The sequence below is a fragment of the Mucor velutinosus genome (genome assembly GCF_035048745.1).
Source record: "Mucor velutinosus strain NIH1002 chromosome Unknown tig00000041, whole genome shotgun sequence".
Lineage (NCBI taxonomy): Eukaryota > Fungi > Mucoromycota > Mucoromycetes > Mucorales > Mucoraceae > Mucor > Mucor velutinosus.
The window spans coordinates 4,642,498-4,667,537 of NW_027041905.1; the positions used below are offsets into that span (position 1 = coordinate 4,642,498).

Here is a 25,040-nt window from a genome sequence, read left to right on the forward strand (position 1 = left end):
TTTCCAAAACCTTTGATGTCCTTCTGTAAATACCATGCCATCGTATAGATAATTAGAAAAGAGACAAAAGATACTAATCTTTAGTCTTGGATTGCCTTAGTAAAATTCAGCGGTACGACCCTTTAAAATTTCTCCATTATTCCATTTTTTTTCCTCTTTATTTACTCATTGCTATCGCTTTCATTAAGCCCAAATAAAAAACACTCTATTCAAACAAAGCGTTCTCTTCAAGTTTTACTACACATAGGCTCCACCTTTATATAGTAACCCAAAAAGTTTTACAAGTAGCAAAATTTGTAACTTTCAAAAAATAAATATTTCTCATCATCAATGCATCCTTTCCAAAATCCAATTGCACAATCGTTTTCTAAGCAAAAAAACTACATTTGGAACATGCTACGTTCATAGCTCTAGCGTCAAAAGTTTGGCACAAACTGCAGAATGAAGACACATTTGCATTTAGGCCTTAATACACGGTAAAGCATAATAAACCATGATATCAAGCCATAGCCTAATGAAACAATAAAAATAAAGCATTTTTTGAAGTGGAAATTGGGTATTGGAAAGACAAAGACTTAGTTCGTAAGATAATTGACATTGCAAATCGTAGTATATAGAACTGGTAAAGATGTACACGAAGAATGTTGAAGAGTTTAGTGAGCCTTCCTTTATGCCAGCTTCTCAAAGCAATTGTAATTTGACGGAAGCAGAATTACAACCATCGTTGTACCACATCATTTCGATCAAAGCACAACAACTATATTACCAAAGCGATATCCTGAAATGACAATTTTATTATTAATAATTGTTTCAAAGAATTGCAAATGTAGCAATGCTATTGCTTATTTGGACATGCTTCGGATATAGTGAGCAATCATACACAAAGTGATATACCTGTCTCAAAATTTGAGCACCACCCAGTTTTTGATATCTACGGAAGTCCTCCGTGATATTGTAATGTACCCAGGCCCTTTTGTAATTCAAATTCCCTTGATAAAGAAAACGACAGGTCCATTTTAGTGTTGTCAACTTGCCCTGAGCGAGAATGCTACATTTCTTGCAAGGCATTTTTTTATTTTTGAATACAAGATTTGCTCTTGCGCAGATGCAAAGAGGCTAGGTCTGCGTGTTTTTAGTTGTAAATAGCACTAAGATCACAGACACAAATACAATCGTGCTTTCCGCACAAACTGAGATAAATGAGATGCTGCGAGAAGAGTGGGGTTATTGATACATGCTGGCTTTTCGCACGAGATGTGTCAGTCGATATATAATAATATAAAGTCTATGACATTTATTTCGTTCTAGGGCCGTATATTCAGGGGAAGGGGAGGAAGGCACACAACAATTTATAATAAGCTTCCGTTCCGAGATATATGAAGTGTTGATATTATGGAGCTCAAGCCTGACTTTTTTTTTTTTTTTTTTTTTTTTTTTTTTCACAGATTGGAAATATAAAGGGCCATTGCAAGCAGGTCTGTACTAGTACATTCAACGTATTTTTAGTGCTTTGCACGTCCTGTGTCACCCGTTTAACTTTTCCTTGTGTAATAGTTCATATAAATTATATAGTCTTCCCTTTCGTTTCCCCCCTTTCCTCTTGCTTTTTTGATTCTAGTAGCATCCTGTCTCTTTCTTCTTTTCACTTTTACATCTACTTTAGCTTGGAGCCTCTACCCATCCACCTTTCGTTGCAGTTTTCTTAAATTTTGCAAATCACAAAATCAATAAATACCATTGTCATTTACCATGACTTCAACTGCCGTGAGGTATACCATTATTTTATATCGTAGACAACAACGAAATTAAGCAACAACTCACATCATATACATTGTTATCTAGAGTGGGTCTTCGTGTCAGACCTCTGACCAAAAAAGAGGAGCTTACCAACTGCACCGAATGCATCACCTTTATCCCAAACGAGCCTCAAATTTTAGTGGGCACAGACAAATCATTTACATATGATTACGTTTTCAACACTGAATCTGAGCAAAAGCAGGTTTATGAAACATCAGCATCACCACTATTAGAAAAATTTATTGAGGGGTAAAATGACAAACAAACAATAACAACAACAAATCCACTCATTTCATATCATTAAATCCAGTTTCAATGCCACTATCCTTGCTTATGGGTAAAATGTGTTTAGCAGTAAGATTGAGGTTATCAGACTATTAACCTAGTGTCAACAGCCAAACTGGATCAGGCAAAACCTTTAGCATGGGCACAGGTCTCGAGAGCTCAGTGAATCCTGAGTACGAAGGTAAATTTTACAGTGAAGCTTGTTGATAACACACAGAAGCAGCTAAACTCGCTGCGTTTTTTTCCCATAATTTGTACAACTTGACAGGTATCGTACCACGTTGTATTGTTGACCTATTCCGAAACTTGGAAGAACGATCCGAGTCCAATAGCGACTTCAACTATGAAGTCTATGTGTCATTTCTCGAATTATATAACGAAGAATTGATTGATCTGCTGAGTCCACAGTTGCAGCAACAAGCAGCTACCAACAAACGAAGAAGCGGCGTGCCATTGCAGCCAGTCAATAACGCAGTCGAAGTGACCATTCGAGAGGACATTGCAGGCAACATTTACTGGAGTGGTGTCCGCGAAGAACGATGCTACAACCCTGAGGAATTACTGTCATTTCTCTCCAAGGGATCGCTTTGTCGTACCACAGGCTCTACAGAGATGAACACCGTATCCTCTCGTTCGCATGCTGTCTTTTCCGTCATATTAAAGCAACAAAAATCTGCAGAGGAGCCTTCCATCACTAGCAAATTCCATTTTGTCGATTTAGCTGGTTCAGAAAGAGTAAAGTATATTACACAGATTTATGTATCTAGTCAAATGTAATCAACGCAAACTAAACCATTTATGTTCCTCTAGTTGAAACGTACCAATGCACAAGGCGATAGAGCCAAAGAAGGCATTTCCATCAACTCGGGGCTATTGGCTCTAGGCAATGTCATTTCTGCTCTCGGTGATGAGGCTCGTCGCACATCGCATGTCCCCTACCGTGATAGTAAACTGACTCGTCTGTTGCAAGACTCTCTGGGTGGTAATAGTCAAACACTCATGCTAGCATGTGTCTCGCCATCCGACTCCAATTTCATGGAAACACTCAACACACTCAAATACGCCAACCGCGCTAGAAACATCAAGAACAGAGTAACCATCAACCAAGACTTTGCGGGTTCGTCTATCGAAGTCAACCAGCTGAGAGCACAACTTGCAAGACTTCGCATTGAACTGGCTTCTGTAAGAGCTGAAAATGCGGGTTCGGGTGATCATCGCACATCAAGCCGAGGTCCTTATCACCACTCTTATGGCGGCGTTGGGTCATCTAATCAACGTGATGATGAGGTGCGAGCACTTCGAGCTGAAGTATCTAGACTGCGAGACCGTATTCAAGACATGTCCACCAACTTGATTCAAGTGACAAGTGAGCGTGATACCATGGTCATGGAACGAGAGCTAGGCGAGTTCATGAACAACCCTGATTTCAACGATGAGGAACTACTGATGACAAGCCGTCGTAGCTCTTACATTGTGGATGGTGATACCAATGTTACATCTCATTCGGTCAAGACGCACCCGCTGGTAGCTCAGTATCAGAAGACCATTTCAGACCTCACCAATGAACTATCTGATACCCGTGACAGATTAGCCTTTCTTGAAAGCACTAAATCAGCTGGTGTGCATGCCATGGCTGCTGCTGCTACTACTACGCCCATGTCGTTTTCAGGCACAACTTTTCATAGGCCGGAACAAAGCTTTTCATCCAGCTCGCGTCGTCGCCACGGTGCTTCTTCTGGTAGCAATAGAGCTAGACGTGGTAGACGATCCAAAACCTCCTCTGCTAATTCAAGCACAGTGACCTCCAATGTTACCGTGCGCAAATCTGGCAAGCGTGCTGTCAGACATCATCCTGTCATGTCACAGAGCTCCAGCCTAAGAACATCTCGCAGCAACAAGAACAGAAAAAGCCGCCAACAACAGCATGGTGCTTCTGATGACGATGACTTTGACCAAGATGAAGGTTTCGTTAATGAAGATGGCTATGTCAATGAAGACGAAATCAAACAAAGCATTGCTAAAGCAAAAGCCGAGATCCAAAAGGGCATGGAAGTGCTCGACCTGATCAAGCCCATGGAAGAGGCTGCTCAATCTTGGGAAGACGAGTTGGAGGCCTTTGAGAAGGCTGAAAAGGAACTATATGAAAAGACCAGCCATATTGAAAGATCAGAGTCAGACGAAGGCAACTACACCTCTACATCCTCACCTGTTGATGATGGCCAGCGTCAAAGCAGCAATGACCTCGATTTGATGCTGGAGATTGAAGCGTTATCTGTGCCTACTTGGGATCACAAGTCGACTACTACCAACAAAATGGCCCGCCCGTTGGATGAAGAAGACAATCACTCTTTTGGCTCCTCTGCCACGTCCATGCACTCTTATGTCAAGAATGACGCTACTACAGACAAGCAGAATCCTCAAATGGTGCGCATGCTCCATCAGATCCAGTCTGATATCCGTGTCAAGGAGGAGCTTGTGTCTCATTTGGAGAAATCAGAGACCAAATACGCTTTTATGCGTCGCAAGTTTGACGACAAGATAGCTGAATTGCACGCTCAACTCGCTGAATTGCAAAAAGACAGAGACCAAGCACTTGCCAAGACCAAATCCACCTTTGCTGCTGCTCCCAACCGTGCTGACATGGCCATGCAACTGAAAGAGAAACAGCAGCTCATTGAAACGCGCCATGTGTATGAAAACAAGATGAAGCAGCTGGTGATTGAGATCCACGATCTAAAACGAAACTACTCCCGTACCATCATGAACATGCAATCCACACGTAACCAGCATGAGTCCTTGCTAAGATCACTGCGCGTCAATGTTGAGACACTCAAGGTGGAAAAGAAGCGTATGATTAAGCGTATGAAGCAAGAAACAGAACGTGTGCGTGAACAAATGGCTTTGCAAGAACGCAAGATCTCCAAGATGCAGCGCCAGTACACGGAGGCCAATCATGCTAGAACCAGGCTGGAACGTGAACACGAAGCCCAAAAGCTGACACTGAAGCGTCGTGAAAAGGAGATTGTCATCAACAATAGTCAGTTGAAGCAACTGACGGATATGCTCAAGAAGGCTGTGCGCGAAGGTGGCATGTTGGACGATCAACTGCTGAGCAAGGTGTCTCACATCATGGGTGGTAGTTTTGCTGCTGTCGTGCGTCGTGGTGGTATGCGCAACTTGCCTGGATTCCGTCAGATTCGCAAGAGAAAGAACCCCATTCCTGTCCATGTGCGTGTGGAGCGCAAGAAGCAACTGCTAGACAAGATGCTGTATCAGTTTATTCAAGGAAAGCAGGCCATTGTGGAGATGGAGCAAGTGCTGTTTAGAAGAGAAAGATTAGCCTCAGAGAAGCTGGAGCTGTTGGAGGAGCGCAAGAGCATTTATATGGCAGAAAAGGAGACGGCTGATCTGACAGGCGAGCCAATGGACATGCTAGCCATTGATCTGGCCGATGAGCGTATTGACTTGATTGAAGCAGAAATCTCGTATCTGTCTGCTCGTATCAGAGCGCTGCAATCTGAAGCTGCTGGTGAAGCCGACGATATGCTTGCACAGTCGCCTGATAGTGGCAGTGGTCGTCATCAAGAGAAGCGCAAAGTGACATTTGCAGACGAAATTGTCAGTGATCCAGCACCCAACGATGAATGGGCTGATATGGACGCTCTTGAAGAACAGTTCAACGTGCCATCCAACGCTGCTCCTGAACTGGTCTACGATGTTACCATCAAATTGCTCAAGACACTGGAGGCAGATGAATGTCGCAGCATCACAGAGGCTCTGGTGGACGATATCACCAACGCGCGTATGAGCGAATGCAATCGTCAAATGACTATGCAGAACCTGGAAAAGACGGTGCAAGATTTACGTCGCACACTGATTGTCATGAAACGTGCTGCTATTGCGACTACGGTAGAAAATGAGCGTAGAATCAGAAAGCTGGAAGAAAAGAACAATGGTGTCAGCAAGACAGGTGATAGCATTGACAACAAGATTGAAGACTACATTATGAACAGTGGCAACACCATCTTTGACAAGATCTATGAGGATGGCCTGCGAGGCATGATTGGTACACCTGAACCAGAGTACATCATGAACGAATCTCCAGATGAAGCGTCTGTATCCACTGCAAGCTACGAAAGAAGAAGCAGCACACAATCAGAAGGTTTGATGCCACCGCCTTCACCATTGACATTGCCAGCTTACACAGCATCCACTGCTACCAACAACCTCATGCTCTCCCCTACACGTCCGCCTACCAGTACTGGTGTGCGTGCTCCTGCTTCCCTCTCAGAGAAGGGCGGTGTTATGCGTGTCAACAATAGCAGCTACCCTACTCGTGATTTGACGCCCTCGCCAGATCGATTCTACAATATGATCCAAAAGCGCTTGTCATGGCAGCAACGTGTGGGTGGCTCTGAATCCCCCATCCCCATGACCATGGTGAATCCTGCGGAGTTCTCTCGTTATGCTAATGATCGCGAGTCTTCTACCTCCTCTATCCACAGTGGTCATTTGCGCCGAGCCTCACTTCAATCTGATTTCTCATCCTCACAAAACTCTTACAACAACACCAATGGCAGCAGTGGGCCACCCACTGTGTCATCTACACAGAGCTCTTTACGAAAGCGTGCTTTCTCTGTTCAACAGCCACCTGTACAAGCTCAACAATTGCAATATAAACAAGCGAGCAGGCGTGCTTCGTTGCGTGAACTCTCTCTCAAGGGCACCAATGGCTCTCCCATGACACATAGTAGTTCTAGTATCAACTACGTAAGCGATTATGATTACGAACCTACAGCGACCATGTCCTTCCAAAGATACCCTGGGCAACAACAACAACAACAGCAGCAGCAACAGCAGCAGCAAGTGCTTAAGCGTCCACCGCTTGTGAGTACATCTACGTTGGATAGCAGATCAACCACACCCAATGGCGGTAATGTGTTTGCTCGATTATCACAGACGCCCACACGTGCTTCTCAAGCCAAGATATCACATCGCCACAGTAGTAGTAGCATGGATGAATTGAGAATGCGATGGGAACTTGAGCGTACACCAAGTGCCATGAGTGGGTCCTATTTCGGTGATTAGAGACTTGATTTATACTTGTATTTTACTGCCATCTACTAAATTGTCTTTAATCTTTTTTTTATATATATATATATATATCCATATATTCCTTTATTACTATATCATACATCTATCTCTCTTCTTTTAATTAAATAAATCAACAAAACTGGGTCATCACAAGTAGGCCCTGTATATCAAACAACATGTACTACGCTTGTTCCTCCTCTTCTTCCTCGCTACTGTCATCTTGATCTTCTGATTTATCCATAAAATACACCTTGAGCAATCCATTGGAAGCAACGACAGACAAGATTCGTCTACGAGGCGCTCCATTGCATCCTAACTTGACCTGAATCATTCTGTCTAGTTGCTGAGAGCGCATGCTTGGCATGTCAGATGAACTGAGCTTGCTGTGAGAGAGTGTTTGGAAATTGGCATGTGTAAGTGAAATGGCTCGAAGTACTGTGGTTCCCTTGTCTATCTGTGTGAGCACGCCAATTTCCTTATCATCAAAGAATTCGAAATCTGTGATATCTCCATCCAAGTTGTAAGCAACATATTTCAGCAATGAATTGTCAAATTTTCTCTTGAGAATCATTACTACCGAGTGTGTTAATACAAATGACCAGCTGCTGTGCTATTTCATACATACACTGAGCTTCCGGCTTTGTCTGCAACATGGCGTAATAGATGATCTGGTGGCCATCTTCCATCTAGAGTACGCTTGATGAATAAAAGACTCACTTTATTGTCGCGTGGATACTTACAGCTGTATACGAGATTAACTTTTGTCGAGGCTGTGCCTGTATAGAGACGCCATTCAATCGCACTTTATTGGTTGACACGACCTGCATCTTTGTAGAAACAATCTCTGAAGGTCTCTTGAGCATCTCTGTGCAGATATCAGACAGTTGCGATAATAAGAATGTCAAATTCTTGGCTAAACACAGTAAAGTAAGTATACAAATACCGTACAAAATAAGCAGGCAGCCATACCCTCCTGACTAAAGTAGACATCTAGCGCATCGTCAACAAAGTTTTTTTCCAGAAAATCAGCTACTAGCTCAGGATCCTCGCATAGGATGGATTGGTGCTCAAATTCAACAGAATCAGGGTCGTATATCTTTTGAGATACTACCACAGGGCATAAGTCATACTGTACGCACCAGCCATTTTTTTTTTCTTATTTTTACCAATAGCAATCCATTTCGAAAATGCCTCAAAGCTCTTGATCAAGCTACCCAACGCTTTGGAGTAATCAAAAGTCTCAGAAACCAGTTTACGGGCTTTGTCAATGCAATTTTCCACTGCTTCAGATTTGAGAAAATCACCATAACGTTGTGTCCTATTGCCCTTTTGAGTAGAGTGTCGCCTATTCTAGCTCTCTTTTTGCTTACCATAGACTGTAACCTAACAACTTGCACAGTTGCATCTGTATTCTCTCGCATGCTGGTAAAATGTGCTCACAGATGATTACAAGGGAATTATGATAGCCGTGCTTTACGTTGGATTCCCATTGTTTGATACGCTGATAGCAGCAGCATGGATCAGCCCCATTTTCATTATTCCATACACCATGTGACATACCTGCGAAGTCAAGTATTCGGTGAAGAACTCTTGCAATGATTCTGTGACATTGCCCGTCGCTAGTGTGGCAAAGAGCTCTACCTCTGGCATGGCTGATGTGTCCTCTACTCAACGTATCAGCAACATGCATTTTCGCCAGCCATCTAATATACTCTACCATTGTGATTAGTAATGTAATTCGCTGCCTGCCTTACTATGGCCTTTGTGAACCCTGAATAAGCATCGTGATGTCGTTTTACTACATCCAATGTAGATTTGGTATATTGCAACAGATAGTTTAGCTGTGTCTGTACTTGAGAGATGCTGTGGATTTCTTCTTTGCGGTCATCTAGTATCTGGGTATCGAGTGTATATGACACAAATTCAGGTGAATTGGATCGAGGCTTTGTGATGATTTGCAGCGAGGCTATGTTTTGTGCTGCTGATATCTCCAGTGCATCCAGCTGAATCTTGACGTAGGGATCCACCAATGCTACTGAGCCGATAGGATAAATACCGTTTAATATGACCTGAATTTGCCCTTTGGCATCACCTGCAAAGAGCAATGATTGCGTCTCGCTCTGTTTCAGAGGCTTTACTGGTAGTCGTATCTTCTTGGGTTTTGACATTGGCATGCGGGATCTACTCTCAGTGAGATGACATGTAATTATTGCTGTTTTCAACTTACAATGGCTCTTCTGGAGGCTCTTCACTCAGTGTTGGCAGCGCTTCTTCCAAATCAAAGGCATTGATGTCAAAGCCGTCCTAATTTGACAGGGAACTCGAGTCAGTCATTCATGCATCAAGTGCAAATCTAGCACTTACGATATCCATCTGCTTCTTTTTGAATTCGTAATTGATCCACACAAGCGACAGAATAGGTAGGTTATCTGAATGGGTGGGTGTCCAACATGGTGTGATGACTGGTGTGTGATATGTAATATCCACCTTGTATACAGCCCCGTTCTCGCAACCCAACACAAACTCTTTTCCTAATGGATTTTGTCAGGACCACCATCAATGGCACGAAATCATCTCATTGACAACTCACCATTTGGCTTCCAAGTCACTACATTGATATTGCTCTCCACTTGATGCTGTATAGACCACACTCGAGTAACAGTGATCCCGCTTCTATAGAGCGATAGTGTGTTGGTGGGCGAAACGAGCAAGACGAGATCGGTTGTGGGACACCATGATATCAATTTCACATCATCCACTAATAGCTTCTCCTCGCTGAAAGAGAATGAAGCTCCTGCTTCCTCTTCTTCTTCAGTCATCATGTTCCAAATTGAGAGAGTATAGAGAAAGTGTCAACCAAGCAAAAGAAAAAAAAAGGAACAAGAGACTCATGCGGCATTGAAAACTTTTTTATAGACGCGAAGAGAGCACATTTCATTGTCTGATGCTGAAATGCTGGCAGAAGGAGATCATGACATTTTAATCAGTAATGTAGTAAAGAAAGAAAGAGAGAGAGAGAGACGGCATGCGGATTATTGTATATTATTATAGCTTTATATATTTCATCATGGCCACAAATTTGCTAATCATTTCATTCGTATACGGCAATTCACACTTGGCAGACTTGAAAAGCAACCATGAATAATAAGCCATACAGTAATGTATGAAATTCAATCAGTTTATACTTTGCAAATCAACTTTTCTTTTTTTATTTTTTATTTTTAATGTTGAAGAGGCATTTGACAATAATGATATAAAGACTACGAAAAAAAAAAGGGGGGGGGGGGAAGAAAAAGCTCGATACCAGATGAATCTTACAATAATTACTATTTCGAAGATGATAATATCACAGGGACTAATGTTTGCCAGCAATGGATTCTTGAGCATTGTGAGGCACCATGTAAAGAAAAAATGAAGCGAGAGAATAAATAACCAAAGGAAGAAGTGTAAAATGTTGATTGTAGAAATTAATTAGATTATCTATGCCTATACTTACATCGTATTGAATTGTTGCAAGTTCAGGCACCATTGCTGTGCCAGAAGGGCTACAAGTGTCTCTAAAGATTAAGGTATTCTTGATGGGTAGATATGTCTGAGTTGTGCAACAACATGGACAAGCTATGATAATTGAAGTGCATCTCAGCTATCTAGATGCTGAGATTTACCAGATGTGATAAGCGCTATACAAGATAAATTGTTACTTTGGCATCCAGAATTTAGTATAAATAGAACAACTCTTGCCTTCATTGATAAATCTTTAGTTTTTGCGTCTGATCTTATTCAAATAAGTGAGAAAAAGAGATATTTCAATCATTCTGAAGTCTGTAGTCAATTTAGTTGATGGCGGATCAGTTTAAGCAGTGTGACCATCACATTTAAGCCAGCAGCAATGGTTGTCAAACTTAGAACACTAGTATAAAGGTCTGTTTCACCATGTCCATCCAAGAGTCGCTTTGACAACAGGCAGTCTGAAGGGGCTCTAAAAACAAAGAATTACTTCTTCTACAACATCTGCCAGAGCTATGAAAAAAAAAAAAAAAAAAAAAAAAAAAAAAAAAAACTTTAATAAAACCTAAGCAACATCAATAACTGAAAGTTTTAAACAGATCACTACTAGTTGCATTTGAATATACATCATTATATACCATGCATCGTGGTTGACAGAGATATTTAGTTTTTTTTTTTATATTACTATTATTATTTACGAGTGTTTATGCTTTGGATGACTCTCTGCCTTCGCTTTGCTTTCGTGGTGAAAACAAACCTGCACGCGGCAGCTTGCACTGCCAATTGCCTGGGCGTATTATCAAAATACTGTTGCTTTCATTTTGACCCTCCAATCACACATGAAAACCTTTCGTATTATCTGTGGATCTGATTCTTATGTGATGCTATACATCCTATACATAGCTACTTCATATACGGACAAGTAGCTTACAGATATTATCTCTTTTTAGCCTTTAGTGTCCTTGGTATTGCAAAATACGAGCGCATTTGAGTTGTGTTTTCTCGCGTTCAAGGCCGTTTTAGGCCGTCAGAATAGTATCAAACCATTGCTTTCATCTAGCACTAACTTCCTGCCACCCTTGCTCAACTTTTTGGGGACCAAAAAGCATGAGGTATCCCTCATGGTTTTCATCGAAAATCAAACAATCGCATTTTTTTTTTTTTACCTTGAAGATGATGACTTTTTACTATGGTATGTATTACATCAAAATGTTGCTATCGATCCAAAGCAACCCTTGAAACGTCGTTTGTGTATCTTTTATATGTAAGTTTTTGACATTTTTGCTAGAAACCTCATTTCATATTTTTTGATATTGCTCGATGCGTTTATTATAAACATCTGCCATAAGCACCATCATTCGATGCGCCTTGAAAAGCACTCCAGAAATGCATTAGAAAGTATAAGATGATCATCGCATCTAATATAGTCCAATTCTGCAAAATAGATGAATCTAGTCGTTTTTAGATCAAGATCTGTCCAATCTGGAATAGACGTTAAGCGAGAATTCAATTGATTTTGAGTGCTTCTGATATCAATGTAATCTACGATCTTGAAGCTAATATAAAGAGGATTGCAATTTGAAAAAGTATTATAGTAGCTTATTCTCTCTACTTTTGCCTGATTCTGAAGCACATTTTGTTTCTGACACTCGGATTAATCATTGTTTATTACATATTCAAATAAATGGCCTAATATGAAACGCAAACTTTCTTGCTATTCAAAATTGCAAATGGCACTTGAGGTTTGATGTACTGTACATTGAGATACCACTACTAGGCTATACTATAGCAGCCACTAAGGCAATGCTATAATACCATATACGCTTGGGAACCTAATGCCAAATGTCCATTTTATTAAAGTGTAAGGGCCATCACATCTCCTGTTACTAGGAATTTTTAGCAAATAGATGGCAATACTAATTATGAAATACATGTGAGGTTTCTACTGAGCACTAACGAAGACAGACAACTGGTTTATACATACACACTTTTTAAAAAATCATGCAAATACTGTATTTTGAGGCGGCGTCATGTCACCCAAGTGTTCTACAGGCCCAAAAGCAGCGGATCAAGATTGCCTTTACTTGAATACACATGTAAAATATAGCTTCAAATGGGTTTGCTTGCACTACTACCAATATGCTCACTCTAATTGAACGATGACTTTTTATTTGTTTGTTTTCCGTGCAACTTGCCTACATTCTTTTCAAAGAAGTAAGAGCATATCCTGTTGGTGACAGTAGCACCAGAACTTTGACAGCTCTGCTTGTACATATAAAATAGTGAATACATGTAATTTATATACTGCAATCACTGCAAAACTATACTGATAAAGAACCCGTTATTGTTTACATTTTGCTCGAACTTTTCAAATCCAAAGCGAATCAAATTGTTCACTTTCCGTTATCAACCGAATACAAGATGTAAATGTAAACAAGCTGACTGTGTTTAATCAATAAACGAAATAAACCATATGAGTTTATATCATATCTTGTGTGTATACAGTAGTAATAATGCATATCATATTGTAGGGCAGTTGAAGGCGATTCCAATGGTATTAGTTGCATTGTCTCTGGATGCCAGTAGCGTTCAGAATTGCGTTTGAAGTGTTTTTTGCGTGTCTCCTTAAATTGTTGCTACTGTAATCAAGGTATAAAAGGTAGAAGATTTCTCTCTTTATCTCACGTCCTTTCTTCATCTTTTTCTTCATCTTTTTTTTTTCTCTCAAAAACAATAGACGCTACTAGAAGACTGGTGATCATGTAAGTATATTTGTCTTGTCTGCACATAACGGATGGTAACATGTTCTGAATCAGGGTGGTTCACAATACAAGGCTTATGGTATTTCAAGACTGGTTCTATTCTACTTGACGGCTTTCTTTGGATACTTTTGGTTCTCTTTGGATACTTTTAGTTCTCTTTGGTTCTCTCTGGTTCTCTCTGGTTCTCTCTGGTTCTCTCTGGTTCTCTTTGGCTCTCTCTGGTTCTCTTTGGCTCTCTCTGGTTCTCTTTGGCTCTCTCTGGTTCTCTTTGGCTCTCTCTGGCTCTCTCTGGTCCTAGTATATAGATATTTATATTTATTTGGTCGTATTCTTTCGCATGGGGGATTTTTAAGGGCACACTCTGAGGTTTTCAAGTCTTTGGTACTTTGTCTTTTGAGAGTTTCGTGTCTTTGGTGTGAGGGTTTCTCTAGTAAGTCTTCTGGAATAAGTCTTCTGTAGTAAGTCTTCTGTAATAAGTTTTCTGTAGTAAGTCTTCTGTAATAAGTCTTCTGTAGTAAGTCTTCTGTAATAAGTCTTCTGTAATAAGTCTTCTGTGTTGTCATGTGTTTCCCTTCCCCCATGCCTACTTTCACTTTTTGGGTTGAGATTGGTCTCCACCTTCTCGTGGTTCAACCTGTAAGCTTTTTGTAAAAGCAACCAAGAGAGACCATTATTTTTTACAATAAATAAAATGAAAAACTATACAATACACATTAAATGCGTGTGCCTGATATGAGTACACATTAAACATTGCTTATTTTATATCAATAAAATCTTGTATTTGCCCAGGAAATTATAAATGTCGATATGAGATGCAAAGGGTATAAGTTTACTGCTATGGAAATCAATAATTCGGATTGGATGTATTAGCTGCTTTTGATAAGCTCTTTGGATCCGAAGGAGGCAGCTTATCTTGCCATGCAGATATAAGTACATCAAAGCCTAAGCTCGCATATGTAGGTGTTGGGGACTATGCACGCTGTAGTTTTGCCTCATGTCAAACATGAGTCTTTGCGTCTATGTTGGCTGGGCTTGTTCTGGTACGCTGAATGATGCTACAGCCAAGGATGACCTGGCTAAATGGCTGTATCTTTGTATATTTCGTTGTCATATATTTCATTTCAACAAAATCCCGGTTACCATGGACAGATGGAGACGGCGAGCATATTGATATGTCAGACAATGATTACATGGCTCGCTTGACTCCATTTTACTTTGGATGGAAGTGGCCTTCAACGATCTGATACACACATTACCCTTTATTACTCGATTGTGCGCAAAACACAGCGTATTTTAGATGCATTTGAGCCGTGATTTCTTGTGTTAAAGGCCGTTTTAGGCCGTCAGAATAGTATCAAACCATTGCTTTCATCTAGCACTAACTTCCTGCCACCCTTGCTCAACTTTTTGGGGACCAAAAAAATATGGCCAAAAATTGACCAAAAAGCATGAGGTATCCCTCATGGTTTTCATCGAAAATCAAACAATCGCATTTTTTTTTTACCTTGAAGATGATGACTTTTTACTATGGTATGTATTACATCAAAATGTTGCTATCGATCCAAAGCAACCCTTGAAACGTCGTTTGTGTATCTTTTATATGTAAGTTTTTGACATTTTTGCTAGAAACCTCATTTCATATTTTATCAAATTGCTCAGCAATTTCAGTCAAAACACTTATCACAGTTAGCACCATTTGAAGCGCCTTGAAAAGTACTTCAAGAATGTATTAGGAAGCATAGGGTGATCATCATAGTTTATTTAGTCGAATATCACCAAACCGATTATAGAAGTCGAAAGAAAGACAAAATCTGTCCAATCTTGAACGAAAATCAAAAGCTGCGTTTGAATCAAGTTTGGCAGCGGCTTGCTGCTGGCTGACCTAAATGCCTTTTTGTTGATGACAATGATGATTGTGATGCTGAATAAATGGGAATCATGGAATTGAAAAGACAATTGCTTAGCGCAAATGCTTTTTTGGGGAGCTTTGCCTCATGAAAGTGTCTTTTGCATTGACAATATCTCTAAAAAGTCGCTGTAGATCTTACGTAAGTCCTGTATTTACACATAACCAGCTTTTATGTCGCCATCTCATTAAGAGCGTCAGCAGCAGCGAGCGATATGACAATTCTACTATCAGAAAATGGCGATTGTGATGTACAAATGCTGCATAAAATTTGAATTTTCTTTCACATTGTCCCAATAATAGACTTTGTTTGATATTAGTGTAAGCAAAAAGGATGCAGAGAGAAATACCTCTCCTTCTCCTGATGGCTCTGATATAACCTTTCTTTTACTAATTAATAATTGGCTGTTTAAAATCTACTTGATATACCAAAATGTCATAATACCTGATTTAAAAATGTCTATAGCGAGAGCCCACAGGGCTATGCGGACATCGAGGGTAGCGAGATAGATCGGCTAGTAGTGCGTATACAAGAAATTAAATTTTGGCTTGAAATGATAGGATTTTATCGCTATATATTCTTTACATGAAACCAAGTAATGAGGGTACGTTGGCGTGCATGCAATGGAGGGTGCAAATTGCACATGGTTGATAATGAGATACATCGACGATTAATTAGCTCACTGAAATCTAGCAGCACGAAAAACTACCAAAGCAAATACTTGTACTGTAGTGATAGAGCCTTTATGAAAGATTGACAAGGTTTAATCAAGCCTGGGAGCTGCGGGCAAGGATATGGTAACAACCACATAGGAAAAATGCATATAACAACTGTTTGAGTGCTAGCAAGTTTTGATGAAGCCTATGTATCAGTTAATAAAGGTCATCTTATGTGAGTATGTTAGCTCCTAATTGACCTTACCTTCATCTCAATCTTGTATCCAGAATATGTTGTTTCGTGGAGCAACTAGTCTTACTCACAAGTCATGATACAAAAGTTATCTACCCGCTAGCAGCTGTACAGCTACCATTGTTGATTAAAGAAAGAAAGAAAGAAAAAGACTGATTGAATGAACGTTCTTCCATTGTTCACTCATAAATTGCATACATTTACACAGGGTTGGATCTTTACATTTAATGAAATAATGCTATTTATTGACAGATGATAATAATAAGGTATGGTGCTTGAGGAAGTGTAATTGCAGTAATAAATAAATCAAGTAAAGATAACCATTGGAGTTACAGTTTCACGGATCAAAGAGCCCAGCATGTTTTCATCTTTGAGGTAGTCTGATGGGAATTGAACCAAATGACCACGCACTTTCGACAAGCGTTGACGAATATCACGGCCATGCATGTCAGGATCAGCCACATGGCCATGTGGGATCTTTGCAGGGTCAGGCAGAAATTTGCGATGCTGTTCAAAGGTATGCACTGTGTCATCAGGAACACAGCGGAAGAGATCTCGGTAAATCAACGTGTTGTTTTCAGCAGTGGCATTCCAGATAGCTTGGTGACAGTGAGGAGCAAGTGGATCCAACGCCTTTGCGTCCATACGAACAGCTCCAGTGCCATAATCACTTGCATCCACTGGTTTAGCACCAGATCTCTTTTCGTGCTCAAGTACCTTGTTAGGTCCAGCCTTCTCATAAGTACGAATTTCTTCTTCAGTAGCACGTTCGTTGGTATGATGGGTTTCAATAGGTTCATCTACATCCACATTGGGTGCACGCTGTGCCTCTCCCTTGATCAATTGCTCCCAGTTGTTAAAATCCAGCAGGCCTAAATGCTCCTTGAACAATTGCATACGCAAGGAATGAGCGAATTTAGCAGCCTTGTATTCTTTGCCATCCATGAATGAGGGTATCATATCTGTATCTTCAATCAGCATTGCAATTTCAGAATCACGATTTCCCAATTGAGAACGATCATTGATGTTGGCTATAGTCATATGTTAGAACAGCGAGATTACATTGAAGGAATTCGTTACTTGCCTGAGCCAATCAACACAATACGATCATCCACTATTAAAATCTTGTCATGAATATACACTAATTCACTGACATAGTGTTCACGATCATCATCATCCCAAATCGACTTTTCAGAAGGAGCAGGTGTGTCTGTTGGAGAAGGAGTAGTTGGAATGACAGCAGGCGAATGAGGAGAGGGATCCACATTGGATGAGGCAGCAGGAGAAGGGTCTACATAGGAAGAAGCAACAGGAGACATTTCAGGTTTGGGTGCAGCAGGAGAGGCTTCAGGCTTGGGCGAAGGAGTAGGGCTGGCACTGCTGTAAGCAGACTTCTTCTTAGGAGGTACCAGCTTGTCCCAATTACGCAAACTATACCAACCAATGTAATCTGATGGCTCGATGCCAGCTTCTCTCAGCTTTTCCATTATCGAGTTGCCGCCACGAGAGATGGTAATGTATTGGAAATGCATGACATTACGAGCAGCAGCAGCATCCTTTGTCGCTAAATCGCCCTCAAAAGCAGGAATAAGAGGAATGATAATGAACACCTTATAGTTTTCTCCTTTGGCATGAGCGCGTTTGATCCGTTCCACCAGGGCCTGAGCAATCTTGTTGCGAAGTAACTTGTCTTGTGTAGTGGTACTGACTGTTGAGTAAAAGAGCATGAGCAATCTACTATTACATCATGCCATTCACGAGAAACTTACTAAAGAATTGATTCTCAATGTATACAAAATGCTTTGATTTACTGATACACTCCATATAGGCGTTGTAGATGGAATGCTCACGTTCAATACCAGAACTCCATTGCGCAGAGCTTCTCAGCATCTGCACGCGGCAGGTGCCCTTGAACGCAGATTCATCGCGAGCAGCCACATATTCACCTTTGGGCATCAAAAAAGGGACAGTGGGACGATGCATGCCTTTACTCGCCTTGAGAAAATTCCATCTTTGGATGAAATGACGTGCCACATCACGCGCAATAGGGCCTACCATGCCTACTGTCATGTCGTGCCAAGGCATACGAGGAGTGACATTGCGATCCACCAAGGTCAAATCATATTGGGCAACTATAAAAGCATAGGTTAGCCATGTATATCGGCAAAAGCGTAGATGTTGGTATATACCACTGAGGAAATCCTTGACTCGAGGGTTGGAGTAATCCTGACCAGGAAAAACTTCATCTGTATGACCCTCAGCCGGGTAATCGGTTAATCGATGTGATTGAGAATCATAGCGACTAAATTCCTATTAGCTTCCCTTTCGCAAATAGCTGTATATCAAACAACTTACCCCCAGCACAGATCAAGCCCACCCAAAAATGCCAAACGATTATCCACAACCACAATTTTCTACACCCTTGGTGAATACACTCATATAAATAGCACTTTTACAGGCAGTAGTTACCTCATGGTGCGACCAGAATAGCACATTATTGTCAATAGAGCGATGATCAGGATGTCGTACAACTAGTAGAGTGCAAATAATTAGTATACTAATGACAGGTGGTAAAGCATCTGGCGACCACACTCACCAATGATATTCTTATGTAGCCCCTGTAACCAAAGTTTTGTGTGCGCAGAGTTGATGGTCAAAGCAACAGCCATTTCCTTGTAGACAACAATGTAAATCTTGACACCCTCCTCTGCTTTGCGTTTCAGCAGTCGATCCAGTCTAAACTCTTGGTTCTTCTCAGGCGGTCTTCTCAGGTACAGTTCCGGCGACAGCCACCAATCAGCAATGTAGATTTCTGATTTAGCAGACAAGATAGCCTCACCCACAGCATTAAAGTGATCTTCACCATCCACAAACCAACGAATTTTAGAGTTGTGTCTGATGGGAGCAAACGATCCAAATCTGTGGTTCTTGACCCAAGGACTGTCATTCAATACACGCTGGATACTCTCCATCCATTCTTCAATCTCACGTCGTCCGCCCTTGATCTCAATGCGTCTAAACTGATTCTCCATGGTGATGTGATTATGGTACTTGCCCAAAATACCAGGCTTCTTGTTTTGCACAATCAGGGATTTATCAAACAGGAACACATCATTGATACGAGTCGACGCAACTTCCGAGATGAAGGCGACATAGGAATCTCTCAAAATGACCCACTGCTTGTTCCATAAATGCGGTTTGACGATATGACATAACCTGGGTATCACAAAATTGACTTTGTTTTCCAGAAACCCCTCTTTGCCTTTCCAGCCCATGTCCTCTACAATGCTCACAGCTGAAATTTCCAGAAATTCGCAAATGTCGTAATTGGCCATCATGTGAGCTCGAATTAACAATTGCTGCAGATACTTTGTCAGCGCCTTTCGTCGTTTGAGTGCAATCATGTACTTTTCGCCTTCAAATGTCTCGTCATGATCTGTTACTATGGTACCCTTGGCTGAGTTGAGCCACGATTGCAGTTGACTGGGAAAGCTGGGTGGACTGGGCACAGCGTCGCTGAGGCTCGATTTAAACTTGAGTGTGTAATGCAAACTGACAAACTCGGCTATGGTTCTTCTGATCACCCATTTGATGTCGCCATATTGCAGCTCAATTCTAAACACCCATTGATTGATGCCTTGAGTTAATAATTCAGAGTCTGTGATGGCCACCTGTACAAAAAGAGGCAAGCCGTTGAATGACAACGTGGATTGACGTATAGTGTTCCTTAAATAGACTTACTTTCAAAAAGGGAAGTAAAACAGGTGGCTACAATATATATGAAAACGTGAATACTACATTTGAATTTGCGAGTGCCAACTGTGTTGCTTACCCAAGGATGTCCATGCTGATCTTTGGATAGTGCGATAAACACTGGATCAAACAATGGCGGATAATAGGGTGCTAACGACGATGTGGAATTGGCAGCTGCTTTCGATTGCTGAGGTAGTGTATGCAGATTGGCAATCAGTCGCACCTTGTCCAATGTTTTGCCCCAATGCTTCTTGGCTCTGCCTCCATCTGGTGACGCGGGTGGTGTTGTTACTGATGGGTTGATAGGTGCCTTGTCAGCGCTAACATGGCTATCGCTGCTGCTTCTACCACTGCCTCTGCTAATACTGCTTTGTCTGCTGCTGCTGCCAGCGCCTTGTTTCTGCTTTTTTTTTAGCTGTTTTCCTTGCATGACATCTTCCATTGTTGGTGTAATTGGAGCATCAGGTGTGGGTTCGTGAGGTACATCACCACGAATACCCTCAAACGGTTTCACAAAGTAGTTGTCATCGTCCTTGCCTTGTGATTCCTCTTCGGCAGGAGGCTCTACATGATTCCCTCCTTCTTTACTAATGTCATTGGCATCGGGCAGAATATCATCTTGGTCATCGTACTGCTGTTTTTGATACTTGTGCTTTCGCTTCCTTTGTCGATAGGGTCTCCCAAATCGATTCATCTCATAGACATCATCTTGACTACCGTATTCAGCAGCAGCATCACTGGAGGAAGACGAAGATCCATCCTGATCGCTTTTACCAACATGCCGACTGGGCAGCCTTTTCAACACTTTCTGCCATTGCGCTTTTGGATCAAAGTCGCTGAGGTTGTTGTGCTGAGGTGCTGGGGGCCGTCTGCTCTCTGGAGATTCTGGAGATAGCAGATCTTGAAGATTGGCTGCTGTCGCGGGCGATGCTTGTTGGTCTTGCGATGGGAATATGCGTAAGCTTGGTTTCGAGTTTTTGATGCGCTCTTTGTCTGCAAAGTATTCTGCTGTGTCAGCAATTGGATTCGACATGGTCCTGCGCCTCTGCTTGACTCTCTAATTGATGCAAAAAAGAGAGAAAAAGAGAAACAAATTTAGAAAACTTTTTTTTTACGTATTTTATATGGCATCACGGGGCCTAAATTAAAAAGGAACCATATTTCGTGTATCAGATTGCATCAACTGCTAGCCAAAGGATGCTTTATTCTTTTTGTATCTAGAATAGATGCTGAATAAACGGATTGTTCGTTGTAAATGGTGTACTTAATTGCTGTTGCTGCTGCAGAAAGGGATTTGTCGTCAATGCAGTAGTACTAATGACATGTTTATGATGATGCTGTAGTGTTTGAGTTTGTGTCACTGGAGTAACAATAGAAGTTAAATTTTAAATATCAGAAGAGGCCAAAAGTGAGCGCTTTACCTTGGAGATTATCAGCACTAAGAAAAGGATTGTAGCTGGATGGTGATGGCTCTGAGGCTGCTGCGACATGTTGACCAGCGAATACATGCTGCTGCTGCTGCTGCTGCTGCTGCTGTGTAATAGGCGATGATACAAGCGAACTGCTTGTGCTACTCAATGAAGGTGTAGGTAACAGCACCAAATCCTCTTGTAATGCTGCAGGAGTGCTATGATTACTACTGCTATTACTTGGCGTGGCAAAACACCTTCGCTCCCATTTATCTCTTATGTATTTCTCCATGGCGCTATCAATGATTTAAGTTGGCAGTTCTTTTTTGCATTTGTACACGGTGCACTCACTGATCATCGTCCAGTGCGATGGGCATATTGCTGCTTGCATCTGGGTTGATTTGATGGTTGATACAGGCATTGCCGCCTAGCTGCTTCATACGTTGTATTTCTGGCAATGTCCAGCAATCCATGCTACATGACTTCACCTTGGAGATGTGTGTTCCCATCTTTCTATGTAGACTGGCACATCGAATACAGAGAAATACACCCAGCGAATACGATGCCCAACGAGGATCTGCTCTGAGTGAGTGCACTGTTGATTTGTGTGTGGATGATGCTTACTCTTTGCCGTGCAATCGGCACATCTGTCGTTGCCGAGCACCTTGTATAGCTCATTTAGCATACGATCGTGTCTTTCTTGGGTCGCTTTGGATTGCTTGCGATGCATAGTGAACCCTGGATTATCTAGAAATATAAAGAGGAAAGAGCGCAAACAAATTAGGCCTAATAAGAAGTGTGTAATCATACCCTGTGTGACTCGAATGGCATTATATAAAGCCTTCTCAGTACCTGGAAATCCTCCAAAGGAGAGTTTATTTCTCTTGCTATTATTGTTTTACTATGGGACTCCCTCTTGATCATATCACTGTCTTTGAAATGGCAGGCCTAGCACCAGCTCCCTTTGCTGGTTTAATCATGGCAGACTTTGGCGCCAATGTCATTCGCATCGATAGATCTCAAGGCTTCAATGCTGATGTTTTAACGAGGTGAGTTTTCCTATCAGCGATACAAGTGCAAACAAACAGCCTGACCTCAAGTGTAGAAACAAACGATCCCTTGCGCTGGATTTGAAGAACCCAGTAGCAATCAGCACATTGATGGAGCTTTTCAAGACGGCCGATGTCTTGCTAGATCCATTTCGCCCTGGTGTCATGGAGAAGCTGGGCCTTGGTCCAGATGCGTTATTGAAACAGAATCCCAGGCTAATTTATGCGAGATTGAGTGGTTTTGGTCAGCATGGCCCCCACTCTCAAATTGCAGGCCATGATATCAACTATTTAGCCATCTCTGGTGCATTAAATGTATGTGCACCCAGACAAATAGGCCATTCACTCGTATTGATCAGTTACATAGATGATTGGTCGTCAAGGCGAAACCCCATTCTTTCCTGTCAATATTTTAGGTATGCAGTGCTGTCCATGCAAGCATCCATGCATTTTTCTAACTCGTATATACAGCTGATTTTGCTGGCGGTGGTTTGATGTGTGTCATGGGCATCTTGATGGCATTGATAGAGCGTTCAAAATCAGGCAAAGGACAAATCATTGATGCAAATCTCGTAAGCTGACGGCTAAATACGTGTGAATTCAACTGACAAATGCTTTACTGTGTTACATGTGTGCAAAACACATTAGACTGCTGGCACATCTTACCTTGCGACATTTCCTTATTTAATGCAAAAGTATGGACTAGTGTGGGAAGGAGAAAGGGGTTCCAACATGCTGGATGGTGGCGCTCATTTCTACGAGACCTACCGTACAAAGGATGGGCGATTCATGGCAGTGTAAGTGAGGAGAATGCTTTTTGGCGCTATGCTCATACTGCTATACAGTGGTGCTATTGAACCACAGTTTTACGCAGTCTTGCTGGAGAAATTGCACTTGAACAAGGATGAAGCCTTACCCAATCAGTTGGACAAGGAGGCATGGCCCCGCATGAAAACCAAGTTTCAATCCATCTTTGCCACTAAAACACAACAAGAATGGTGCTCGATTTTCGATGGCTCAGATGCATGTGTCACACCTGTTTTATCATTCCAAGATCCTATTCCAAACACAAACAGAATGGCTGAGGCTCCTCGTCCAGCCCCTCACTTGTCGAGAACGCCTGCAAAGGGACCTGACGCCAGCAACGAGGACAGCCCACCGTTCCTCACAGTGGGTGACAATTCCATTGAAATTTTAAAAGAATTTGGCATTGGATCGGATCAAATTGAAAAACTATTGGCCTCCAATGCATTGGTAGACGCAACGAGTGGCAAATCTAAATTGTAATGGACACTGACCTTTTTTTTTTTGCATTGAACAAACAGTTTGGTCGAATTTTAGTCGGATAAATTGTAAAGCTTGCTTATTATAATTAAAACCCTTCAACACAACAAATAACATTCTGTAAAGTGAAGCTATTACTTTTTCCTTCCTCAATGATGGGAATAATTGCATATAGTTTAAGAGACGTCTATGCTGTGGCAAGACAGCAGTGGTTCGAGGAAGAACTAGCATCTCCAATTCATGATTTTATAGCATCCGTGTAGCTAGGAAAATATCGTTATGCAATGAATTAATCATAGAGGATGGAGGATAAAAAGGGTAAATGAAAAGTTAGTAGGGTGGATCCCGGACAATAAATAGACCGTGGGGGGGTATCTGGTGTAAGTAGATATCATCAGATGTAGGCAGATGTAGGTTAATATAGGTAATAGTGGACTAAGACAGTAAACAGTAGACAGATTGGGTTAAGAATTTCTTTGTTTAAATTGGTTTGTTCCTACAGACCGCAAGCAAAATTATTGAGTTACGTTATAGCTATGACTTACAATACATCTCATAGGAGCTAACAGATCTTGAGGTATCAAGAAGTCTCATCATCCTCTGAGGTATGACCTGAAAATGCTCAGTTTCTATAGTTCCAGTGTGTTCAAGGTGATGCCAATTTGTCGGTAATTTATCAGTAAAAAGTAGTGTTTCTATGCGAATGTATATATATATATATATATATACTGTACTACTGGGGCTCAGATCTCTTAACACTTTATTTGACACCTGCGCTGTGGCATTTTACTATACCACCAGTTTGCCATTTTGAAAGACGAGATTTGGTTTTCGACTCCTTTGATTTTGAAGTGCACTCATGTGAAATTTTACGTTAGGTTAATTAACAGGATCTATAATTTTCAAGCAATTATAAATTTATTAGGTTTCTTTTTGGATTTCTTTAAAATAAAAACAAACAGTGGCCATTTCGATGACTAATGTGTACAGAGTGCAGTACGTGCTTGCGAAGTATTCTTGGACACTGCTGATCCATATAGGTCAATATCCCGACCACGAAGCAGATAGTCTACTACAAGAGATGTGTTTTTCTTAACACCAGCTAACTTTTTCAATGAGTTAAATTTGTCAATAAAGTTCTCCAGATTGTAGCAGTTGTCCAATTTGAGCGCCTTCTTTAGTTTATTAGGTGCAGTTTCTTATATTTAATGATATTGAAGCAACTTCTAAATGGAAACCTGATATTGGAATGGCCCGGTTCATGGGAGAACTGACATTCGAGAC

General features: G+C 41.3%; 6 protein-coding genes across 6 annotated transcripts; 2 read left to right on the top strand and 4 right to left on the bottom strand.

Annotated features, from left to right (window-relative positions):
- Positions 1-1,749: 1,749 nt before the first annotated feature.
- Positions 1,750-7,170, top strand: ATC70_001710 (uncharacterized protein; the record flags this gene model as incomplete). Its single annotated transcript, XM_064821103.1, has 6 exons — positions 1,750-1,769; positions 1,843-2,046; positions 2,108-2,134; positions 2,193-2,263; positions 2,351-2,817; positions 2,893-7,170. The coding sequence occupies 6 exons, from the start codon at positions 1,750-1,752 to the stop codon at positions 7,168-7,170; spliced, it is 5,067 nt and encodes a 1,688-aa protein (XP_064685023.1).
- A 187-nt stretch (positions 7,171-7,357) lies between these two features.
- ATC70_001711 (uncharacterized protein) lies at positions 7,358-9,998 on the bottom strand (the record flags this gene model as incomplete). The annotated part of the gene is made up of 11 exons (XM_064821104.1): positions 7,358-7,749; positions 7,802-7,862; positions 7,917-8,089; positions 8,146-8,283; positions 8,343-8,494; positions 8,547-8,677; positions 8,737-8,840; positions 8,894-9,357; positions 9,404-9,480; positions 9,541-9,707; positions 9,767-9,998. The coding sequence occupies 11 exons, from the start codon at positions 9,996-9,998 to the stop codon at positions 7,358-7,360; spliced, it is 2,091 nt and encodes a 696-aa protein (XP_064685024.1).
- A 6,569-nt stretch (positions 9,999-16,567) lies between these two features.
- On the bottom strand, positions 16,568-17,302 carry ATC70_001712 (uncharacterized protein; the record flags this gene model as incomplete). Its single annotated transcript, XM_064821105.1, has 1 exon — positions 16,568-17,302. One exon carries the CDS (start codon positions 17,300-17,302, stop codon positions 16,568-16,570), a length of 735 nt encoding a protein of 244 aa, XP_064685025.1.
- Positions 17,303-17,337: 35 nt separating this feature from the next.
- Positions 17,338-21,047, bottom strand: ATC70_001713 (uncharacterized protein; the record flags this gene model as incomplete). The annotated part of the gene is made up of 8 exons (XM_064821106.1): positions 17,338-17,969; positions 18,031-18,393; positions 18,451-18,563; positions 18,617-18,675; positions 18,731-18,792; positions 18,858-19,932; positions 20,003-20,029; positions 20,094-21,047. 8 exons carry the CDS (start codon positions 21,045-21,047, stop codon positions 17,338-17,340), a joined length of 3,285 nt encoding a protein of 1,094 aa, XP_064685026.1.
- A 184-nt stretch (positions 21,048-21,231) lies between these two features.
- Positions 21,232-22,153, bottom strand: ATC70_001714 (uncharacterized protein; the record flags this gene model as incomplete). Its single annotated transcript, XM_064821107.1, has 4 exons — positions 21,232-21,374; positions 21,436-21,719; positions 21,775-22,000; positions 22,048-22,153. 4 exons carry the CDS (start codon positions 22,151-22,153, stop codon positions 21,232-21,234), a joined length of 759 nt encoding a protein of 252 aa, XP_064685027.1.
- Positions 22,154-22,326: 173 nt separating this feature from the next.
- ATC70_001715 (uncharacterized protein) lies at positions 22,327-23,759 on the top strand (the record flags this gene model as incomplete). The annotated part of the gene is made up of 6 exons (XM_064821108.1): positions 22,327-22,472; positions 22,529-22,787; positions 22,840-22,888; positions 22,944-23,044; positions 23,121-23,269; positions 23,318-23,759. 6 exons carry the CDS (start codon positions 22,327-22,329, stop codon positions 23,757-23,759), a joined length of 1,146 nt encoding a protein of 381 aa, XP_064685028.1.
- Between the last annotated feature and the right edge of the window lie 1,281 nt (positions 23,760-25,040).